The 17,366-nt window shown below is 35.4% G+C and overlaps 1 protein-coding gene across 5 annotated transcripts in view; it reads left to right on the forward strand.

Moving 5' to 3' along the window:
• The window catches only part of LOC115215943 (histone deacetylase 4), a 335,866-nt gene that overhangs the window by 227,854 nt on the left and 90,646 nt on the right, over nucleotides 1-17,366 (forward strand). For all 5 annotated transcript variants that reach the window (XM_029785321.2, XM_029785323.2, XM_029785322.2 and 2 more), the window contains exons 4-7: nucleotides 3,517-3,743; nucleotides 10,053-10,161; nucleotides 12,426-12,540; nucleotides 16,927-17,045. In XM_029785321.2, coding sequence (XP_029641181.1) covers nucleotides 3,517-3,743; nucleotides 10,053-10,161; nucleotides 12,426-12,540; nucleotides 16,927-17,045 — 570 coding nt within the window. The remainder of the gene's footprint in view (nucleotides 1-3,516; nucleotides 3,744-10,052; nucleotides 10,162-12,425; nucleotides 12,541-16,926; nucleotides 17,046-17,366) is intronic.

Consider the following 17,366-nt stretch of genomic DNA (forward strand, 5'->3'; position numbering starts at 1 on the left):
AGAGAAACAAGTGGAAGAGGAAAACCAAGGCCTGAAGAGAAGTGGTGAAAGTTGATCTTAGGAAGCTGAAACTATACAAAAAAGATGACAAAGAAATACAAGTGGTGGGATGCTGTGTTGGAGAGGACTTGTTCACTCCATGCAAGCATGGAAAAATAAAGATAGAAATGAGGAGGAGGAGGAGGATAATGATGATGCCAGTACTTAATGAGGGGGTTTCTTTCGTACAACTATAATCTTTTGTGTAAACCCCACCCCCATTCATCATTCATTAAAATTATTCATTTAACCCCAAAGGGTGGACATCATCAATAAATGGTTTTGAAATTTTACATGGATATGGCCATCCTCAGTTGATACGCAAGTGCCTCAGCACAAGTAACCCTTATTGACAGGAGAAATCAAGTGACAAAGGAAAGATTTTTGGACAGCGATGAAGTCGTTTGACTTAGCTTCATCATCAGATGAGAAAGATGATGATAATTGTTTAGAAGCACAGATGTATATTCTGTATAAGCTCTGGATGTATATTCGTTTGACAACAACAATGCCAGAATCTTGGATGAATTTATGTTCATGCCAAATGCCAAGGGAACATTTCATGGCACTTAGATTTTGAACTTATTTAAAATGAAAATTAATATAAAAATTACTCTTAAGGAAAACAAAAAAAATCTTTTATCTTTTGCTTCGGTGTCACAATCATGCAACCCTTTCCCCACCATTAAAGCGTTGATGTTCTTTCATAGAAATCTTATATACTTCTCTTGTCATTCTAAAAATGTAACTGTAGCAGTCAGACTGTTTGGCTGATGAGAATCAATAAGACTGAAACATGTCCAAAGCTATCCCCCCTCAGTGCCAAAAACCAAACTCACTCTCTACTGTGTTCTATTTTTTTATTAAATAAATTCTCTTTGATTAATATTTGTTAATGCACTTGTTACTAAATCATCAACTTAATTACCTGGAGCTGGTGAGTGGGGTAAGGGCCAAACATCAAAATTAATAAAACCAACAACAGCAAGAGTCTGCTGCCTATTCTGGCCTGGACAATATAACAAGAATAGTATATCCAGACTACATGATAATATAAATATGTGATGCTCTCTCTCTCTCTCTCTCTCTCCCTATATATATATATATATGCAGGCTTGTTTGCTTTTTTTCTAATGAGCAACTATGGCAATTATCCTGCTCTCAGCTGTGTGACAGGGGAATGATTTACAAGGGACCTTGTTTGTATTTAAAATTCCCATTAAACTTTTCCATTTATCTTAAACGGCTATGAGACAAAGACACAAAAAAAATATTTCCTTTAAAGAACAAAAAAAAAATTACCATTTATCAAAAAAATCATTCCCATGTTAAGCGAGCTGATGGAAATAAGTCTCTTGAAGAAGAGATGTAATCTTTGGTGAGTGTGGCTTGAGTCCCCAGAAGATATTATTTGACTCGTAACAACTAAGAAAGAATTAATGATTTATTGTCTTTTTGTCCAAGAATGGTGGTGGTGGTGGTGGTTAGGGTGGTGGTATACGAAATGAAATGCATTTATCTTCTGAAATTTTCTGATATTTGAGGTTAGGGAGAATCTTTTGACTACAATTTGTGTTAAATCCACAAATTCATTGCTATCAATTTGTGTAATGGAAGTTCTTGGAAATGGTAGACTAACAGAGTCTGATTCTCTGAGTTCAAATCCTACTTGGTTTTACTACATATTTTATTTATTTTTTTTTTTTTTGTGGTGGTGTGTGTGTTTGGTGGGGGTGAGAAACTATGTACTTGTAATATGTGATAAATTCCTGTAACTCTGCGCCATCTTGAATGAAAATTGACATCCTGCTCAAGGATTAATTCTGTATTCTGTAACAATGCGACCTCCAGTGTCTCATAATAGAAAAGCGATTCATTTATTTTTAAGAGCAGAGAAATGGTTGTGCAATGAATTTCATTTCACAACCCTAGGGTCTAAGGCTCTGTCTTGCTGCACAACACCATTGGGGAGTGCCTTCTACTGTAGCCCTGGGTGGACCAATATCTTCTGAGTGAACCTGGTAGGGCGTGTGTGTGTGTGCATATGTGCATGTGCATATTTGTGCTTGTATCCATCACCCCCCCCCCACACACACACAGAGCTTGACAGTGTTGGTTTGTTTATGGCCTCATAACTTAGCAGTTCAGCTAAAGAGACTGAGAGAATTACCATCAGACTGAAGCAAATGGGTGCTGGGATAAATTTGATCAACTAAACCCATCAAGGTGGCATTCCAGCATGGCCACAGTCCAATGACCGAAACAAGTAAAAGAATAAAAAGAATAAATAATGGATTGCAATTTTTTTCCTTTTTGCATGGTTAGTCTTAAAAGAAGCAGAGCTAAGTATTGTATCCAGTGGTACAACACAATATCTGCATTGGGTATATAAGCATTACCGTTTGCAGCCTGTCTGTTTGGCCAGTGTCACCCTCTTGTAATATCAGCACGGGGATGAGGTATTGAGCTCCTGGAAATAATTATGGCAGGAAATGATAAACTCCTAACGATGTTAGTCGCAGATTTGATAAACTCAAAGTCAAAGGTGGTGAGCTGGCAGAAACGTTAAGATGCTTAGCGATGTTTCGTCTGTCTTTACGTTGTGAGTTCAAATTCCGCTGAGCTTGACTTTGCATTTCATCATTTTGACATCTACACAAAACAAATGTGTGCACTTTCTGTTTTCTTTTGTTATGGTGATAGTAACCTGAAAACACAACAGGATGTACTTTGTGTACTTTCTCTTAACATATTGCATGATTTCTTTCCCCTCCCTGATCTGTTTATATTATTATGGTGCAGTTGATCTCTTCTGCACATTTTGGCTCAAGCAATAGCGTTGTGCTTTTTTTGGTTTTTGTTATGTTGCTAACATAAACAAACTGAAAATTAAAAGATTGAAAGAAAATTGTTTTTCCAAATATATTTATCACTCTTATTAATGTTAAGTTGGTGTGTTTTGTGCAAAAAGCCAAAAATTTAGAGTTAAATGCTATTATATTTGTATTCAAATCCCGAAGGGAATACACTTTGTCACCCTTCACATCTGGGTTCACATCAACCTTCATCATCACCATCATCATCATCATCATCAACACTACAGCAGCAACAACAACAACATGAATTTGCTTCTCATATTATAGTATCTTGCATTTCTGAATTGAAATCTGCACTAATCATTTGATTGCAGGGATTGAAGCAATGAAAGAAACCATTATCATCATCATTGTTGTTGTTGTTGTCCTTGTAATGGTGCTGCACCAGGAATGGTGGAGCAAAGAACATTTTTGACATCCGTTCTGATTTCAAATTCCACTGCAGTTAATTGTACTTTCCAGTCACGTTTCCATGGCAATTCATTTAACCTGCAACTTTCATTTAACTTTTCTTTTATAAACTCAAGTCTTTTTATTTATTTATTTCTGTTATTCCACTTGTGACACACCATTTCTAAGTCTTAATTTTGTTCCGTTGCAGATCTTCCACCCTCTCCTCCTGTTGCACGGCGGTCTGCACCGACCACAACAGCACAGGCAGTGCAGACATATCCTGGTAACATCCTTACAGACCAGCAGTTCCAGCAACAACTTGCTTCGATGAAACAGCAATACCAGCTGCAGCAAGAGATGCTGCTGCACCAGTTCCAGCAGCAGCAGAAGCAGCTTGCTCAAGAACATGAAAAGAAACTGCAAGAACACATCAAAGTAGGTTTTTTTGTGCTGATCTTGTCACTCGACTCTTTCTTTAAATACTTATCTTCATCCTCCCTGCCTCTTTCTCTCCCTCTCTCGCTGCAAGGAAGGACATCTAATAAGATGAAGACTGTTGCACATGCTTGGCTATTTATATCTGTAGTTGGTCACCTAAACATGTCAAAGCCATGAAAGTCTTGAGAAACAAAAAACATAGGGTATGAAGATGAGATGATATCATTGAAATGTTGTCATTTTTATGCGTGGTCTCACTGTGAGAAGTACAAATACTGCTTTAACCCTTTCGTTACTATATTTCTGACCAAATTACACCCCTTATGTGTTTCAATTAATTTCTAACATAATCATAAATTTAGTCTGGTTTCATTAAACAACTATAACTTTTTTATTTATCGATATATTAATCTGATTTTTGGAAGATAATTTAATGAAATATTCTCAACCAATTCTATACTATAATTTTTGTCACAAAGTGACTCTATTTGCAGGTAGATACAGGTAAATTCCACAAAATATAAAATTATTAAAATTTTGTTCAAACATCGCTATAGAAAATATTAGCTAATATTCAATTGGGTATACAACAAAATTTTACGATAGAATTTGTTATTCTGGGTAACTTTCTGATACCCATAATAATATTTATGGCAAAATAGGCCTTAATTTCATTTAAGGTTGTGGGAAATAACAATCTATCCTTTCTTTCGTTTTGTTTACGTTTAGCGTAACGGTTCGTTTTCGCTGTAATGATTTCAAATAGGCTCATTCGAAAAAGTAAATAGAAATAGCCTAAGGCTTTACCCTTCTGGGAAAGTCTGTGGCTTGGTCCAGTTTCTGCAGAAAAATCACCGAAAGAAACAGTTTTTCAATTTTCACTCCATTCAGGTGCCAATTCGTTTTCTTTATCGCTATCGGAGATCTCAGATTCACTGTTTTCACTTTCGGAAAATGAAACATCAAATTCATTATCAAATACCATGTGCTTTTTTTTTTCAGTCATAGAGTTAGATTTATCAAGGTCTTCAGTAGAAAATCCTTCGAATTCTGACTCGCTGCTTGATATAATGAAATTCGTATCCATTTTTTGTCAGAATTACAAATTTTGAAAACACAATAGGAACAAATTTCGGAAAAAAATCTCCCAAAATTCACGGAATTAAAATTACACTTCGATCATTGTACAAAACTGTAGATGAACTGTTTACGAAGTATAATACGTGTTTTCACGAATGTACTGAAGAGATTTGCTCTGATATTCTCATTTAAATATGAATAGGTAAATTCGGGCGGTTTGGTTTCATAAACCAAAATTTTTTTCAGGCGGCTTTGGGCGGTTTGGTAACGAAAGGGTTAATTGTAAATTATTGCCTAATTTTTCGTGTTTAATGATGGATGTAATTCTATGGCTAAAAATGAGGTATAAATTGAGAAAAATCTAATCTCAACACATTCGAATTTAATGTTTATTGCACAGACCTCAACAAATGGAAATCACACTTTCATTTTGGTTACTGTGTACAAACTGAACCTTACATCAGTTATTGGCAAATTGTTTGGCACAGTTATCCTCTAGACTCTCGCTTCAAAAAATCCCTACCAATTTTACAACCATGAGGATTCTGTGAATTGTATTCCCGTGGAAATCTTGCCCGTTCCCTGCTTTCACTCCACCTCTACACTTCACACATTCTCTCCTCCAACATTATCCCTATCTTGCTCTGCTACACTCACTATCATACATAATAATAATATCCCCACTTGCTTCAAGCAAACAAGCTGCTAGTCTGACAATTCTTCTTTCAGTTCCTTCAAACAATCCACCCTACAATTAGCCCTTATCCTCACCAAAATCTTCAAATCAGCCCCTCCTTTTCTGGATATATCTTCATCTTTGAAAACACACCACAGTTGCTCTATTCCCCCAAAAATGCCTTCGCTGCCTTAATAATGATATCAGCCAAATATAGTGTAATGCGCCTCCTTACTTGTGGAGTAACAAACTGAATTATAATATGATAATGATGGTTTCAAATTTCGCCACAGTTTGGGGGGTGGGGGGTATGATAGTTGATTACATCAACCTCTGTACTTGACTGGTACTCATTTTATCAGCCCCTAGATGAATGAAAGGCAAAGCTGACCTTGGCAGTATTTGAACTTGAAATGTAAAGAGCCATTTCTTCGGTCTCTGACATGCCACGAAGCATTTTTGTCCAACAGGCTTAGAATTTGGCCAGCTTGCTGCCTTGCAATAATAATATTATTTACAATAATAAATTTAAAACCATGGATTTTGTAGGGGATAATTTCTAAATTTTCTAGAAATAAATAGCAACAATTTTGTGTCAATGTTGGGCTTTAAAATTGTTGCCATCATAATTGTTACCTTTAATTATTATTAAAAGAACCAATTTCTTTGTTTTAATTTCACATCAGTGCCACTGTTAATATCACAGTTCATCTTCCTCCAATCTCCAATGCCTAATTTTTCACTACTACCACATGCTTAAAATATTTTCCTAATTTAAATTGAGATTGTTTTTTTTTTAGTTCATGTTTTTATTAAATCACAATTTTTCATATCTCACTGCCTCTTTTTCTCTGTTTTTAGTTTTACTCATTTTCTTCAGACTGGAACCTGGACAAATCGTCCAACCCATGCCAGCATGAAAAATGAGTATTAAAGGATGATGATGATAAATATATATATATTAATAAGATAGATAGATAGATATTTAGGTAAGTAGATAGAATCCGAAAGTAGAGTAGTATAAACATTTTAAACAGTGAGACTGTGTATTAAAAAGTAAACTCGACTAGAATTATTATATCTGTAAAAAAAAGAGGTTGTGAATATTATGCTTAAGAAGTGTTAGAAATGAAAAATTGTTTTGAAAGAACGTAATTGTGAACATTTCGTGTAATCATCAAAATGTGTAGGATGAGAAGTTGTAAGGGACATAACTACCGTATTTTATTTCCCACTTGGTTGTTTTCCACTCGTGAAGCGAAGAAAGAGTTCTCTTACCTTGGATCTTGTTCTCAGTTTCGTGGACGGTGATCAATATTTGTGCCTAATTGCAAGATATCGGTCGATGGGAAGATAATCTTTGTTTACGTCCTTTAAATATTGGTATATGTCTGTGCATTCTGGAAGGATTTTTTTTTCTTTAAAATATTTCAATACCAGCTGAGTGATAAAATCGGCAAGGCCATTAGCGTCAGACAAAATACTAGATAAGTTGTTCAGTTGCGATATTTAGTCACATCCCTTCATAAATCAAGTTTAAATCATGTTCTGATTGAATTTACCTTTTTGGTAAAATAGCAATCAAATAAAGACATAATCAAAATGAGCGGCCAATGTTGAATGTGTGATGTTAATGTGCACGAATGAAGGGAAGAGAAATGAGCTGAGAGAAAAACTGAATATAAGTGGAATCGGATGTGGTGTATGAGAGAGGAGCTTGCAACAAGGGCTCAGATATTCAATGCATATGAAGGATGACAGTTGAATAAATATGGTCTAAGTAATCCGAATGGGAGGAACTTGCAGAAGAAGACAAGGGGAAATGGAAGAAGAAATAATGGAGGTTGAATCTCACAATGGGGATAACAAAGAACAGCAGCAAATGCCAGGACATTGCTGGGGAAGACTCATTCAACCCATGCAAGCATGGAAAAACAACCATAAAATGATAATGATGTGTGTGTGGCCATAGAAAGTAGACATAGGAGCCTGATTCAGTCCACTGTTTGGAAGATGGATGTTAGATGAGGATGGCAGCGTTGGGAATAATGGTAAATAAAAAGACCAAAGAACTAATAATTAATTGAATAGAGACAATCCCAGCGTCACTAGAGGTTAAAGCCCTTTTTACTCACTACAACCTAGGGATTCACTCATTGCAAGCAATACACAAAAAAGTGTTATGGAATCTCTGTTGAAAGGCGAGTGAACCAGGATTTTAAATGTGACAGTTGCACCCAAGTTGTTTGTTGTTGGACATTTCTGAAATAAAGTCATTAGAAGCAGTGGTCAGATGCTGTTGCCTGAGTGCAAGAGGTGTTTGGTTATGGTTTGCTAAAGTGATGAAGTAAAAGTAATCAAGGAGGATGTTACCTCCATGACAGCTCTGGAATTTTCTTTAACTTTCAAACCTGTTTAATGGATGTGATATAATATGGTAATGAGTTGCATGGAAGCAAATGAGATGACTATGTTCTGTTGTCTGGACATTAAATGAATTCACCAAACTATACAGGGGAAACACTTATACTGATGCTGACAGTGGAAGGTACCAAAGGCTAAGAAAGACCTTGGACCGATATGGGAAGAAGTGGTGACATTGACTGTCAGGATTCTGGGCCTTTAGTAGGTGATGGTAATAGAGATAGAAGTGATGGGTTTCATAGTGGATGCATTTCACCCACCCATAACCAGCATTCAATGTTAAAATGCCACAAATGTTGTACATACATAATGCAAGCATACATTTACAAATAGCTGGATGCTACTTGGCACTGCCGGAAGAATTGATTCAGTTAAATTGTGCCATGGAATTATTCCTCAACATGAACTCTATTGTATAAGCGAGAGGGAGGCTTTATCTGTTGTCACATCTTTAACTTCTATAGAAATGATGACATCATACCCTTAACCCATTTACTTTTCTTAAATGTCATCAGACAGCTCTGCTAATTGTGACTGTCTTTGATTAAAAGCTCAATAAAATAGACCTGCATGTCCAGTTTGTACATAAATAAGTCTAATTTACAGGCAAATGTAATCCAATTCTACAGAACAATGAGAGAGAGGTGAGCTTTTATAGACATTGCTAGAATTTGCTTGATCAGAAAAATAATTTAAAAAACAAAAATAGATTTTCTTTTTAAGCATTTCATGAGTGTAGAGGTGACTAATTGGTTAAGAAGTTTGTCTTTCTACCAAATGGTTGTGGGTTCAGTCCCACTCCATGGTACACTGTGCAAGTCTCTTCAACTGTTCATCCAGATTAACCAGTGCCTTGTGTACCTCAGACCCCCCCCCACCATCTCTTCCACAATTCATTGCCCTCTCTTCTCACTTTCACTCCTACATCATCTCCTTACTATCTATCTGCTGCTGTTACCTCTTCCTTCCAGAGCCACTTTTGCCCCCCTCCCCCACTATATTTCCCATCAACCATACCTCCACCCTTTTCTCATCACTTGCATCTACCCCTTAACCAATCTCTAAGTATTTGTCACTCTCTTCTTACACTCTTCTACGAAATTATCTGTTCTTTCCTCCTCATCTCATCCAGTCTATATTTTCCCTTATATTCACCTCAAGAGTACAACCTAACACCTAATCACTACCATCTTTACCATCCTTGCAGCTGCTCTCACCCACTCTTACATAATGTGTAGTAGCCATGTGTCCCCTCTATAGTAAGGCACTTGTGCATCTCCCTCTATCTTATTTCAGCCTCTCAATATCTCACTTATTTCAGCCTCTCAATATCTCACTTAAAACCATGTCCCCCGTCTCAAATACACACCCATATGTGTGTGTATTTTCTCATTCATTTGCTCACTTCGCATCCACTTTTGCTTTCTAGCCTGGGTTAAACAAATATATTATTGAGAGATTGTTTTATAGCCAGAAGCCTTTTCTGTCACCAGTCATAACCTGTTTGCAAAGTAGGCTTTGAAGGCATGAAGTGAGTGGATAATTTGGTGACAGAAGTGACAATGTCATTCAAGGCTCACATTTGTAGAGCACAAATGTAAAGAGACACACATGCTCTGGCGCTTTTCAGTTTCTGTCTACCAATTTCATTAACAAGGTTTTGACTTTCTGCCTGGAACTGTAGCAGAAGACACTTGCAATCTGTGGTTGTGAGAACTTTATTGACAAAATATCCACTGACTCTGTGTTTGAAGACTTGTGGAGTTAAAATGAAAATATTTTTCTTCGAAAACAGATAACGGTTTGTGACAGAAAAAGTATTTGACTGTAAAAGAATGCTTCTATGCATGCATAGAAAATTGAGTGTAGAGCAAGTAAATGAAAGAACGAACTTCATAGAAAATAATCTAGAAGATTTTAGAACGATGACGATGATGGCGACAATGATGTTATTTTGTAAATAGTTTTGTTTGATAATTTGGAAATATAGAAATTTATAAATTGTCGATGTGATTTCAATCCACAATCTGTTTTGATTCTGCAAAAAAAAAAAAAAAAGTTGTACCAAACTTTGTGAAATGATTGAAGAGTGTATGATTAATGTTGTTGCTATTGTTGTTGTGTAGGTATATATGGAGCAGCAGAAGAAGAAAGAACAGCAGCAACGGATAGAAAAGGAGATGCTGGAGAAGGAGCGTTTAGAAAAAATAAAGAATAAGAATAAAGATGAAGAAAGTAAGTTCTTCTGCTTTTAATTCTTTCTTTCTCTTTTTTTGAGGTCCTTTCCATAAAGGCTAGTATATTATTATTATTTTTCAGGTCACTGCCTGGAATCGAACTCGGGCATATAGCATAGAGGTTAAGAGCGCGGGCTCCTAACCCCAAGATTCCAAATTCAATTCCAGGCAGTGACCTGAATAATAATAATAATAATAATAATAATAATAATAATATTGAAAAATATCTTAGGAACGAGACCCCAGATTCGAAATTTCCCCAAGTCACCTAATGTAGGTTGGAGGGTGTATCAGCCGAAACGTTGTCAACAACAAACAGGATGAGGACAAATATCCGTCAAATGTAAATAATGTATATTCATGCAGGCTTTCAAACCTTAACCCTTTTTATACCAACTCACCTGTAAACACTTCAAGATCTATGATGCAAGTTCCCTTTTTAAAGGGAGGGGGTCTGAATTACTTCAAGATTTCATATTAATTTATATTTGAAACTTCTGCTTTAATTATGACAAAATGCATCAATTATAGGTAATTTTAATAAACAAAATTAATTGAAACTAAGGTGCGGATATAGAGCTTGCTTTCCAACCATGTGGTTTCAGGTTCAGTCCCACTTCAGGGTAGCTTGCGCCACTGTCTTTTACGAAAGTCCCAGATTGACCAAAACCTTGTGACTGGATTTGGCAGACAGAAACTGAATGAAGCCCATCGCGCATGTGTGTGTACATGTGTATGCATGTTTGTTTGTACCCTTGTCTTTAGATTATGAGTTGATTGTAAATGAGCATCACCATCATACAAGTGGTGTTGCTTGTTGCCAGTCTTCCATAAGAAACATGTCAACCATGGAAAAATGCTGTGTTGCCTGACAACAGGAAGGGCATCGGCTGAAGAATACCTACCTCAATAAATTCTACCTGACCCATGCAAACAAAAAGAATTGGACATAAAATAAAAATAATAATAATGATGATAATAATAATGACGATGATGATGACAATGAAGATGGAGGAGGAGGAGGGGAGAGGAGGAAGGCTGTGTAATAAATATGGTAATGAAAGTGTTAAGCAATTTATTTAAAATTTTGATTAACAATGGAGGATCTGAGGTCAACAATTTGGTCCTGTAAAGTTGTGTTTTCTTAGTTGCCTGGGTGACAAGCATCCATAAAGTTTTTTATGCAACCAGCCCACACACACACACCACAAGATGGTTATATGGTAGACAATGCCAAGCACCATTTCTCATGCATCTGGAATGTTCTGAGAAAAGGATTTGGACATGTAGCAGTTGATTGGAATTAAACTGGATTTTTGATCTATAATTAATACATACTTTTTGTTTTAATCTCTTATTGCTAGGCACAGGCATGCTTGAGTAGTTTGCTTCCCAACCCTGGGGTTTGGTCCCAATGCATGGTACCTTGGGCAAGTGATTAGTTTTTTTCAGTTCAATAGTTTGTAACAAACAGTGTTTATTATATACATGGATGGTTTGGTTATAAAACCCTGTTTATTTAATAAACCTCATTCATTGACTTTGAGCATAACACTCTGTAGTTAATGTCTTCTATTATGGAAGACATTTCAATGAGGATTCTTTAAAATATTTTTATTGATTAGTTACAGTTTGTCTGTTAAGTTAGCTACACTAAAAATATGTTTATAAATCAAAAATACTTTAACCCATTAAGTTCCAGAGTATTTAAATTTTTGAATATTGCTTTTAAATTTTTACAGATTATTGAAAATAGGTTAAAATGAAAGAAATAATTATTAAAAATTCCTTTATTTCAAGTAGAAATGGAAATACTCGATGTCCTATAAATAGGACACTGAGACAATGTGATATAGCTTATTTAATGTTCTCATTTAGTGTCCTGTTTATAGGACAGTGGGTCTTAATGGGTTAAAATAACATGTCAAAATCTCTTTTATTTTATTTTCAATATTTACTTTAGCAACTGTTTTTTCATTATGAGCATTGATCAGCAGCTGTGATTTTGAAAAGGTTCACTTTCTAACAACATTTACAATATCTTTATGTAGCAGTTTTTGCACAGATTAAAATCATTGGCATTGAGAGTCAATCAGAATGGTTATCTATAATTATCCAACTGTAATGGTACTGCTGAGAGAATCTTTGTGAAGATAGAAAGGTTTAAAGAGAGAAAGAATCAATTTTTTAATTTACAAAAGCTGAAACTAGTCATCCCCCCCCCTCTTCATTTTTATATTTTAAACCTTCTTTCACTTCTAGGTGCTATAGCTTCTACTGAGGTGAAACAAAAGTTACAAGAATTTGTCCTGACAAAGAAACAGAGAGAAGCAGCAGCAAGCAACATGACAAACTCTCCACCACAGTTCCGGCATTGGTAAGTTTTTTCCACATGTAGATTAGATATTGCAAATATTTGAGTGGTTAACATGCTGAATTAGGGACCACTTAGTCATGAGTAAAACGTTTCTGTAACTCTGTTATTTCCCTAGAGAAACTCCCATAAGTTGGTTTGCTGGACTTACTGGCAAATGTCACTCCTGTTTCATAACCGTATTGTTAGCAGTAGGAAGATCAAGTATCTATGGATAAAGTTTCCCCAACAGAAATGCCTGTTACTCATGTAAACACAAGTTTGGATGTAGAGTGTTTTGCTAGAACATCGGTTAAGACACAGTGCTATTACAACCAAGATGTTTGTTATGAATCATTTTAGATTTATTTTATTTTTATATCTGCTTTGTTTGAAAAAAATGAATCTTGAATTTTCAAGAGGTTTATGGTAGATACTAAACTAGTCGCTTTCTTCATATCTTATTAATTCTTATTTGTTACAAATCAATTTGTAGCCATTTATTGTGCCTACAAACTGACTCTCCACTCAACATTGCTGTGCTTCCAAGAAAGTGAAGAATATATTCATTGCACAGACTGTGTTACCTCTGAAATTACAGCTGAGCTTCATTGGTTCTTACAAAAGTGGTCTCTGCTAACTTTTTAGAAACTATTTACCTGCCATTCTTTAATGAAAATGACCCTATAAACATCACATCTACTGATAAAGCCACAATATATACTGCCTACCCTGCTTTCTGTTTACCTGCAAACACACTCATTCATAATTGTGCATATAGTTGACAAGTTTACAGACTTTTCTGTGGTTACTTCAGTCTAATGAAGCAACCACTCTTTAATTGGACTCCATCCTCACTTGCAACTTCTTATTTCTAGATTGTATCTCTATGAAAATACAGCAAAGTATGTCTTGAAGAACGGTAATCTGTCTGACCGTAACCACCTATCAGCCTATCACTGTAGCTTCCACACCAAGTTGCTCAACCAAACTCACTTAAATCACACCCTCATAAAACAGGAAGAGCACAAAAAACAGGAAGTGCAAGTTTGGGATGGCTTTGATCGTAGGTCTTCTTTGTCAGGGCTGACCTGGGGCTAAATAGCAATGTTATCTCAAAGTTAGTGTAACTAATCACAAATAAACACTTGCTTGAATCTTTTTTAAGCCTTCAGTGACCACCACTACATCTTCTGCATAGATCCTAATAATAACCTCCTGCTTCTGAAAACTTTGCTAGAAGCACTGTTATTGATCTTTTACTATGTTGAACACAAAACCTATCCAACCATGAGCTTTGCCCATTGAACTCTAGTGCAGTACTCAATCCTTCTCTATCCACTTTCTAATTTAGATAGAAGGCCAGTAATTCTGTGGGGAGGGGTTATGTCAGTGCCACTGATTGCTACTTTATTTTATCAGCCTCAAAAGGATGAAAGATAGAGTTGGCCTTGGTGGAATAAGAACTGGGAATGTAAAGAGCTGGAACATATACTGCAAAGCATTTTATCTAATATTCTAATTATTCAGCCAATTTGCTATCCTAGAATAATAATAATAAGAAGAATTTAGAAATATTTCTCTTTCCATTATTTCCAAAGACTACAGTTTAGAATATGTTTAGATACTTTCTGGGTTTTTTTTTGGTTTTTTTCTCTTACTAATTTGATACTCAACAATCCACATGAACACCTGTGTCACTGAACCTTTGAAAGACTGTACCACTGAACCTTTGGGTCGTTTGCAGAAGAGCAAACAGGAGCAGAGGAAGAATTAGATATGTGTGAATGTTGAGATTTGAATGAATCAATAATGTGAGCTGGTTCGTGAATGATAATAGCTGGTACTAACATTCTTTTAGAGTTGATGGAAGGCTGAAAAATCTTTTGAATAAAATAATTTGAACAGGAAAATGCAGAATAAATTAAGAGAAAAAGAAAACTTGTTTGCTAAGATGGATGTGAGTGAGATGTGAATTCTGCAAGTTGCATCATTTAAGAGGTTGTGACTTTCAGTAAGAATTTATATGGTAGAAAGTCTTTAGTTTTTCCTCACATGAAACAATCTTTGATTGCTGGCGGTAATATAAAATGCATCTTTTATAATCTGTAATGGTTGATATGTGAACTTTGCAAGCAACATCATAGGCTACTCATGTGAGAAGGAGTGTAACTATGAAGAAGAACTGGTACAAGAGGGAGAGAAACTTTTAGTTCTTACATTAGACAACCTCTCATCATAGAACACATCCAGTCCACATGGTGAAACTTGGACAACAATAAGGTTGACCAGTTTTCTTTGTCATTGTTATACAGAAGACAATGGAATGTGACAACCAATGTCACCAGAGGGAGAACAGCCTAAACCAATGCTGATGTAAGCATTTGGCTCTGACTGTATTTTCAACTAAGGCTGAAACATCATCATCCTCGTCGTCGTTTAACGTTCGCTTTCCATGCTGGCATGGGTTGCACGGTTTGACTAAGGACTGGTGAGCCAGTTGGCTGCACCAGGCTCCAATCTGATCAGGCAAACATTTATAATAATATTCCACATTTCATTGTTTACATGAGTTAAAGGATAATTTTAAGTATTGAAACTGCTAAGGGATTAGGCGTTGGTGTTTGAATGCACATCATATCAGACACCCAGCTTTGTCCTCTGCAGAAGACAGCTTCTGTATGCTATATCTTTTTCATACCATCCTTCTGAGAGCATCCCTATTTTTATGACACAAACTTTCTTCTTTTAAAGTAACCTAAATTTTGAGTTAATGTATGTCCCAGTTGCTTAATAATGGCAGTTATTTTCCTACATTCTCCAGTGATTACCAGCAGAAATATGGTAATAAGAGGGTTAAGTGAGGTATTTCGGTTTAGTTGACTCAATTTCCTTGAATAAAACTCCCTACAAATTCAACCAACGAATTACATAGGATTCTCTACCATTTCAACTGATGATCAAATTTTAGTTCTCATCCAGTTAACCCTTTCATTACGAAACCGCCCAAAGCCGCCCGAAAAAAATTTTGGTTTATGAGACCAAACCGCCCAAACCCGCCCATATTTACCTATTCATATTTAAATGAGAATATCAGAGCAAATCTCTTTAGTACATTCGTGAAAACACGTGATTATACTTCGTAAACAGTTCATCTACAGTTTTGTACAATGATCGAAGTGTAATTTTAATTCCGTGAATTTTGGGAGATTTTTTTCCGAAATTTGTTCCTATTGTGTTTTCAAAATTTGTAATTCTGACAAAAAATGGATACGAATTTCATTATATCAAGCAGCGAGTCAGAATTCGAAGGATTTTCTACTGAAGACCTTGATAAATCTAACTCTATGACTGAAAAAAAAAAAAGCACGTGGTATTTGATAATGAATCTGATGTTTCATTTTCCGAAAGTGAAAACAGTGAATCCGAGAGCTCCGACAGCGATAAAGAAAATGAATTGGCACCTGAATGGAGTGAAAATTGAAAAACTGTTTCTTTCGGTGATTTTTCTGAAGAAACTGGACCAAGCCACAGACTTTCCCAGGAGAGTAAAGCCTTAGACTATTTCTTTTTACTTTTTCGAATGAGCCTATTTGAAATCATTACGGCGGAAACGAACCGTTACGCTAAATGTAAACAAAGCAAAAGAAAGGATAGTTAGTGGTTTCCCACAACCTTAAATGAAATTAAGACTATTTTGCCATAAATATTATTATGGGTATCAGAAAGTTACCCAGAATAACAAATTCAATCGTAAAATTTTGTTGTATACCCAATTGAATATTAGCTAATAACCCATTTTCTATAGCGATGTTTGAACAAAATTTTAATAATTTTATATTTTGTTGAATTTACCTGTATCTACCTGCAATTAGAGTCACTTTGTGACAAAAATTATAGTATAGAATTGGTTGAGAACATTTCATTAAATTATCTTCCAAAATTCACGTTAATATATTGATAAATAAAAAAGTTATCGTTGTTTAATGAAACCAGACTAAATTTATGATTACGTTAGAAATTAATTGAAACACATAAGGGGTGTATTTTGGTCAGAAATATAGGGTTAATAAGATAAGTGAGATAAAATAAAAAAATTTTTTTAAAAACTTAAAATAGTTGTTTTTTCATAAAATTGATAAGGAGTCCAATGAACTTTCCACCAGGAATGGAAAGTCCAATATTTCAGATGGAATCCTTCAGGAAAAAGTTGACTATACTCTTTGATTTTACTGACTGCAATGTCCTGTTGATGCAGACCAATACAAGTCACTTTGGAGTCTGCTTCAGCTTATAAGATGTCATCCACTCTGAGTTTTTGTGCCTGTAAAAAAGAATAAAAGCTTAAAATCATTGTTGAGTAACAATCAGTTTTATTTTCTTTAATGCATGTTTCTCTTTAATATTTAGGGTGGGTCACCCAGGGTCAGTCGAACAGAATTCTCCTCCACAAAGTGGTTTGTCACCACCCTATGGTCCATCACCTCTACTCGGGAAATATGAAGATGATTTTCCATTACGTAAAACAGGTAAGCATCCTTTTATTTGTTGTTAAAACCAGAATAAAAACAAACAAAAAAAAAAGAGAGAAAGAGATAAAAAATAAAGGCATTTTAGGCACCTTCTGACTTTTTTTGGGCTTGCATTTCCAATTTTACAATAGCATGATTTTGTGTGGAACTAGTCTGGCAATCTGAACCCGTTAGGGATTTCAGCTAACCCCTGTTTGCAGTATTTCATCTACTTTTCTATAAGCATGACCCAAAACTTTCAATTGTCTAATTCTTTTTTTTTTTTTTACCTGAAATCACATGTATACAGCTTATACTGTTTGTTGTAACAGCAATTAC

Source organism: Octopus sinensis, linkage group LG9, assembly GCF_006345805.1.
Source record: "Octopus sinensis linkage group LG9, ASM634580v1, whole genome shotgun sequence".
NCBI lineage: Eukaryota > Metazoa > Mollusca > Cephalopoda > Octopoda > Octopodidae > Octopus > Octopus sinensis.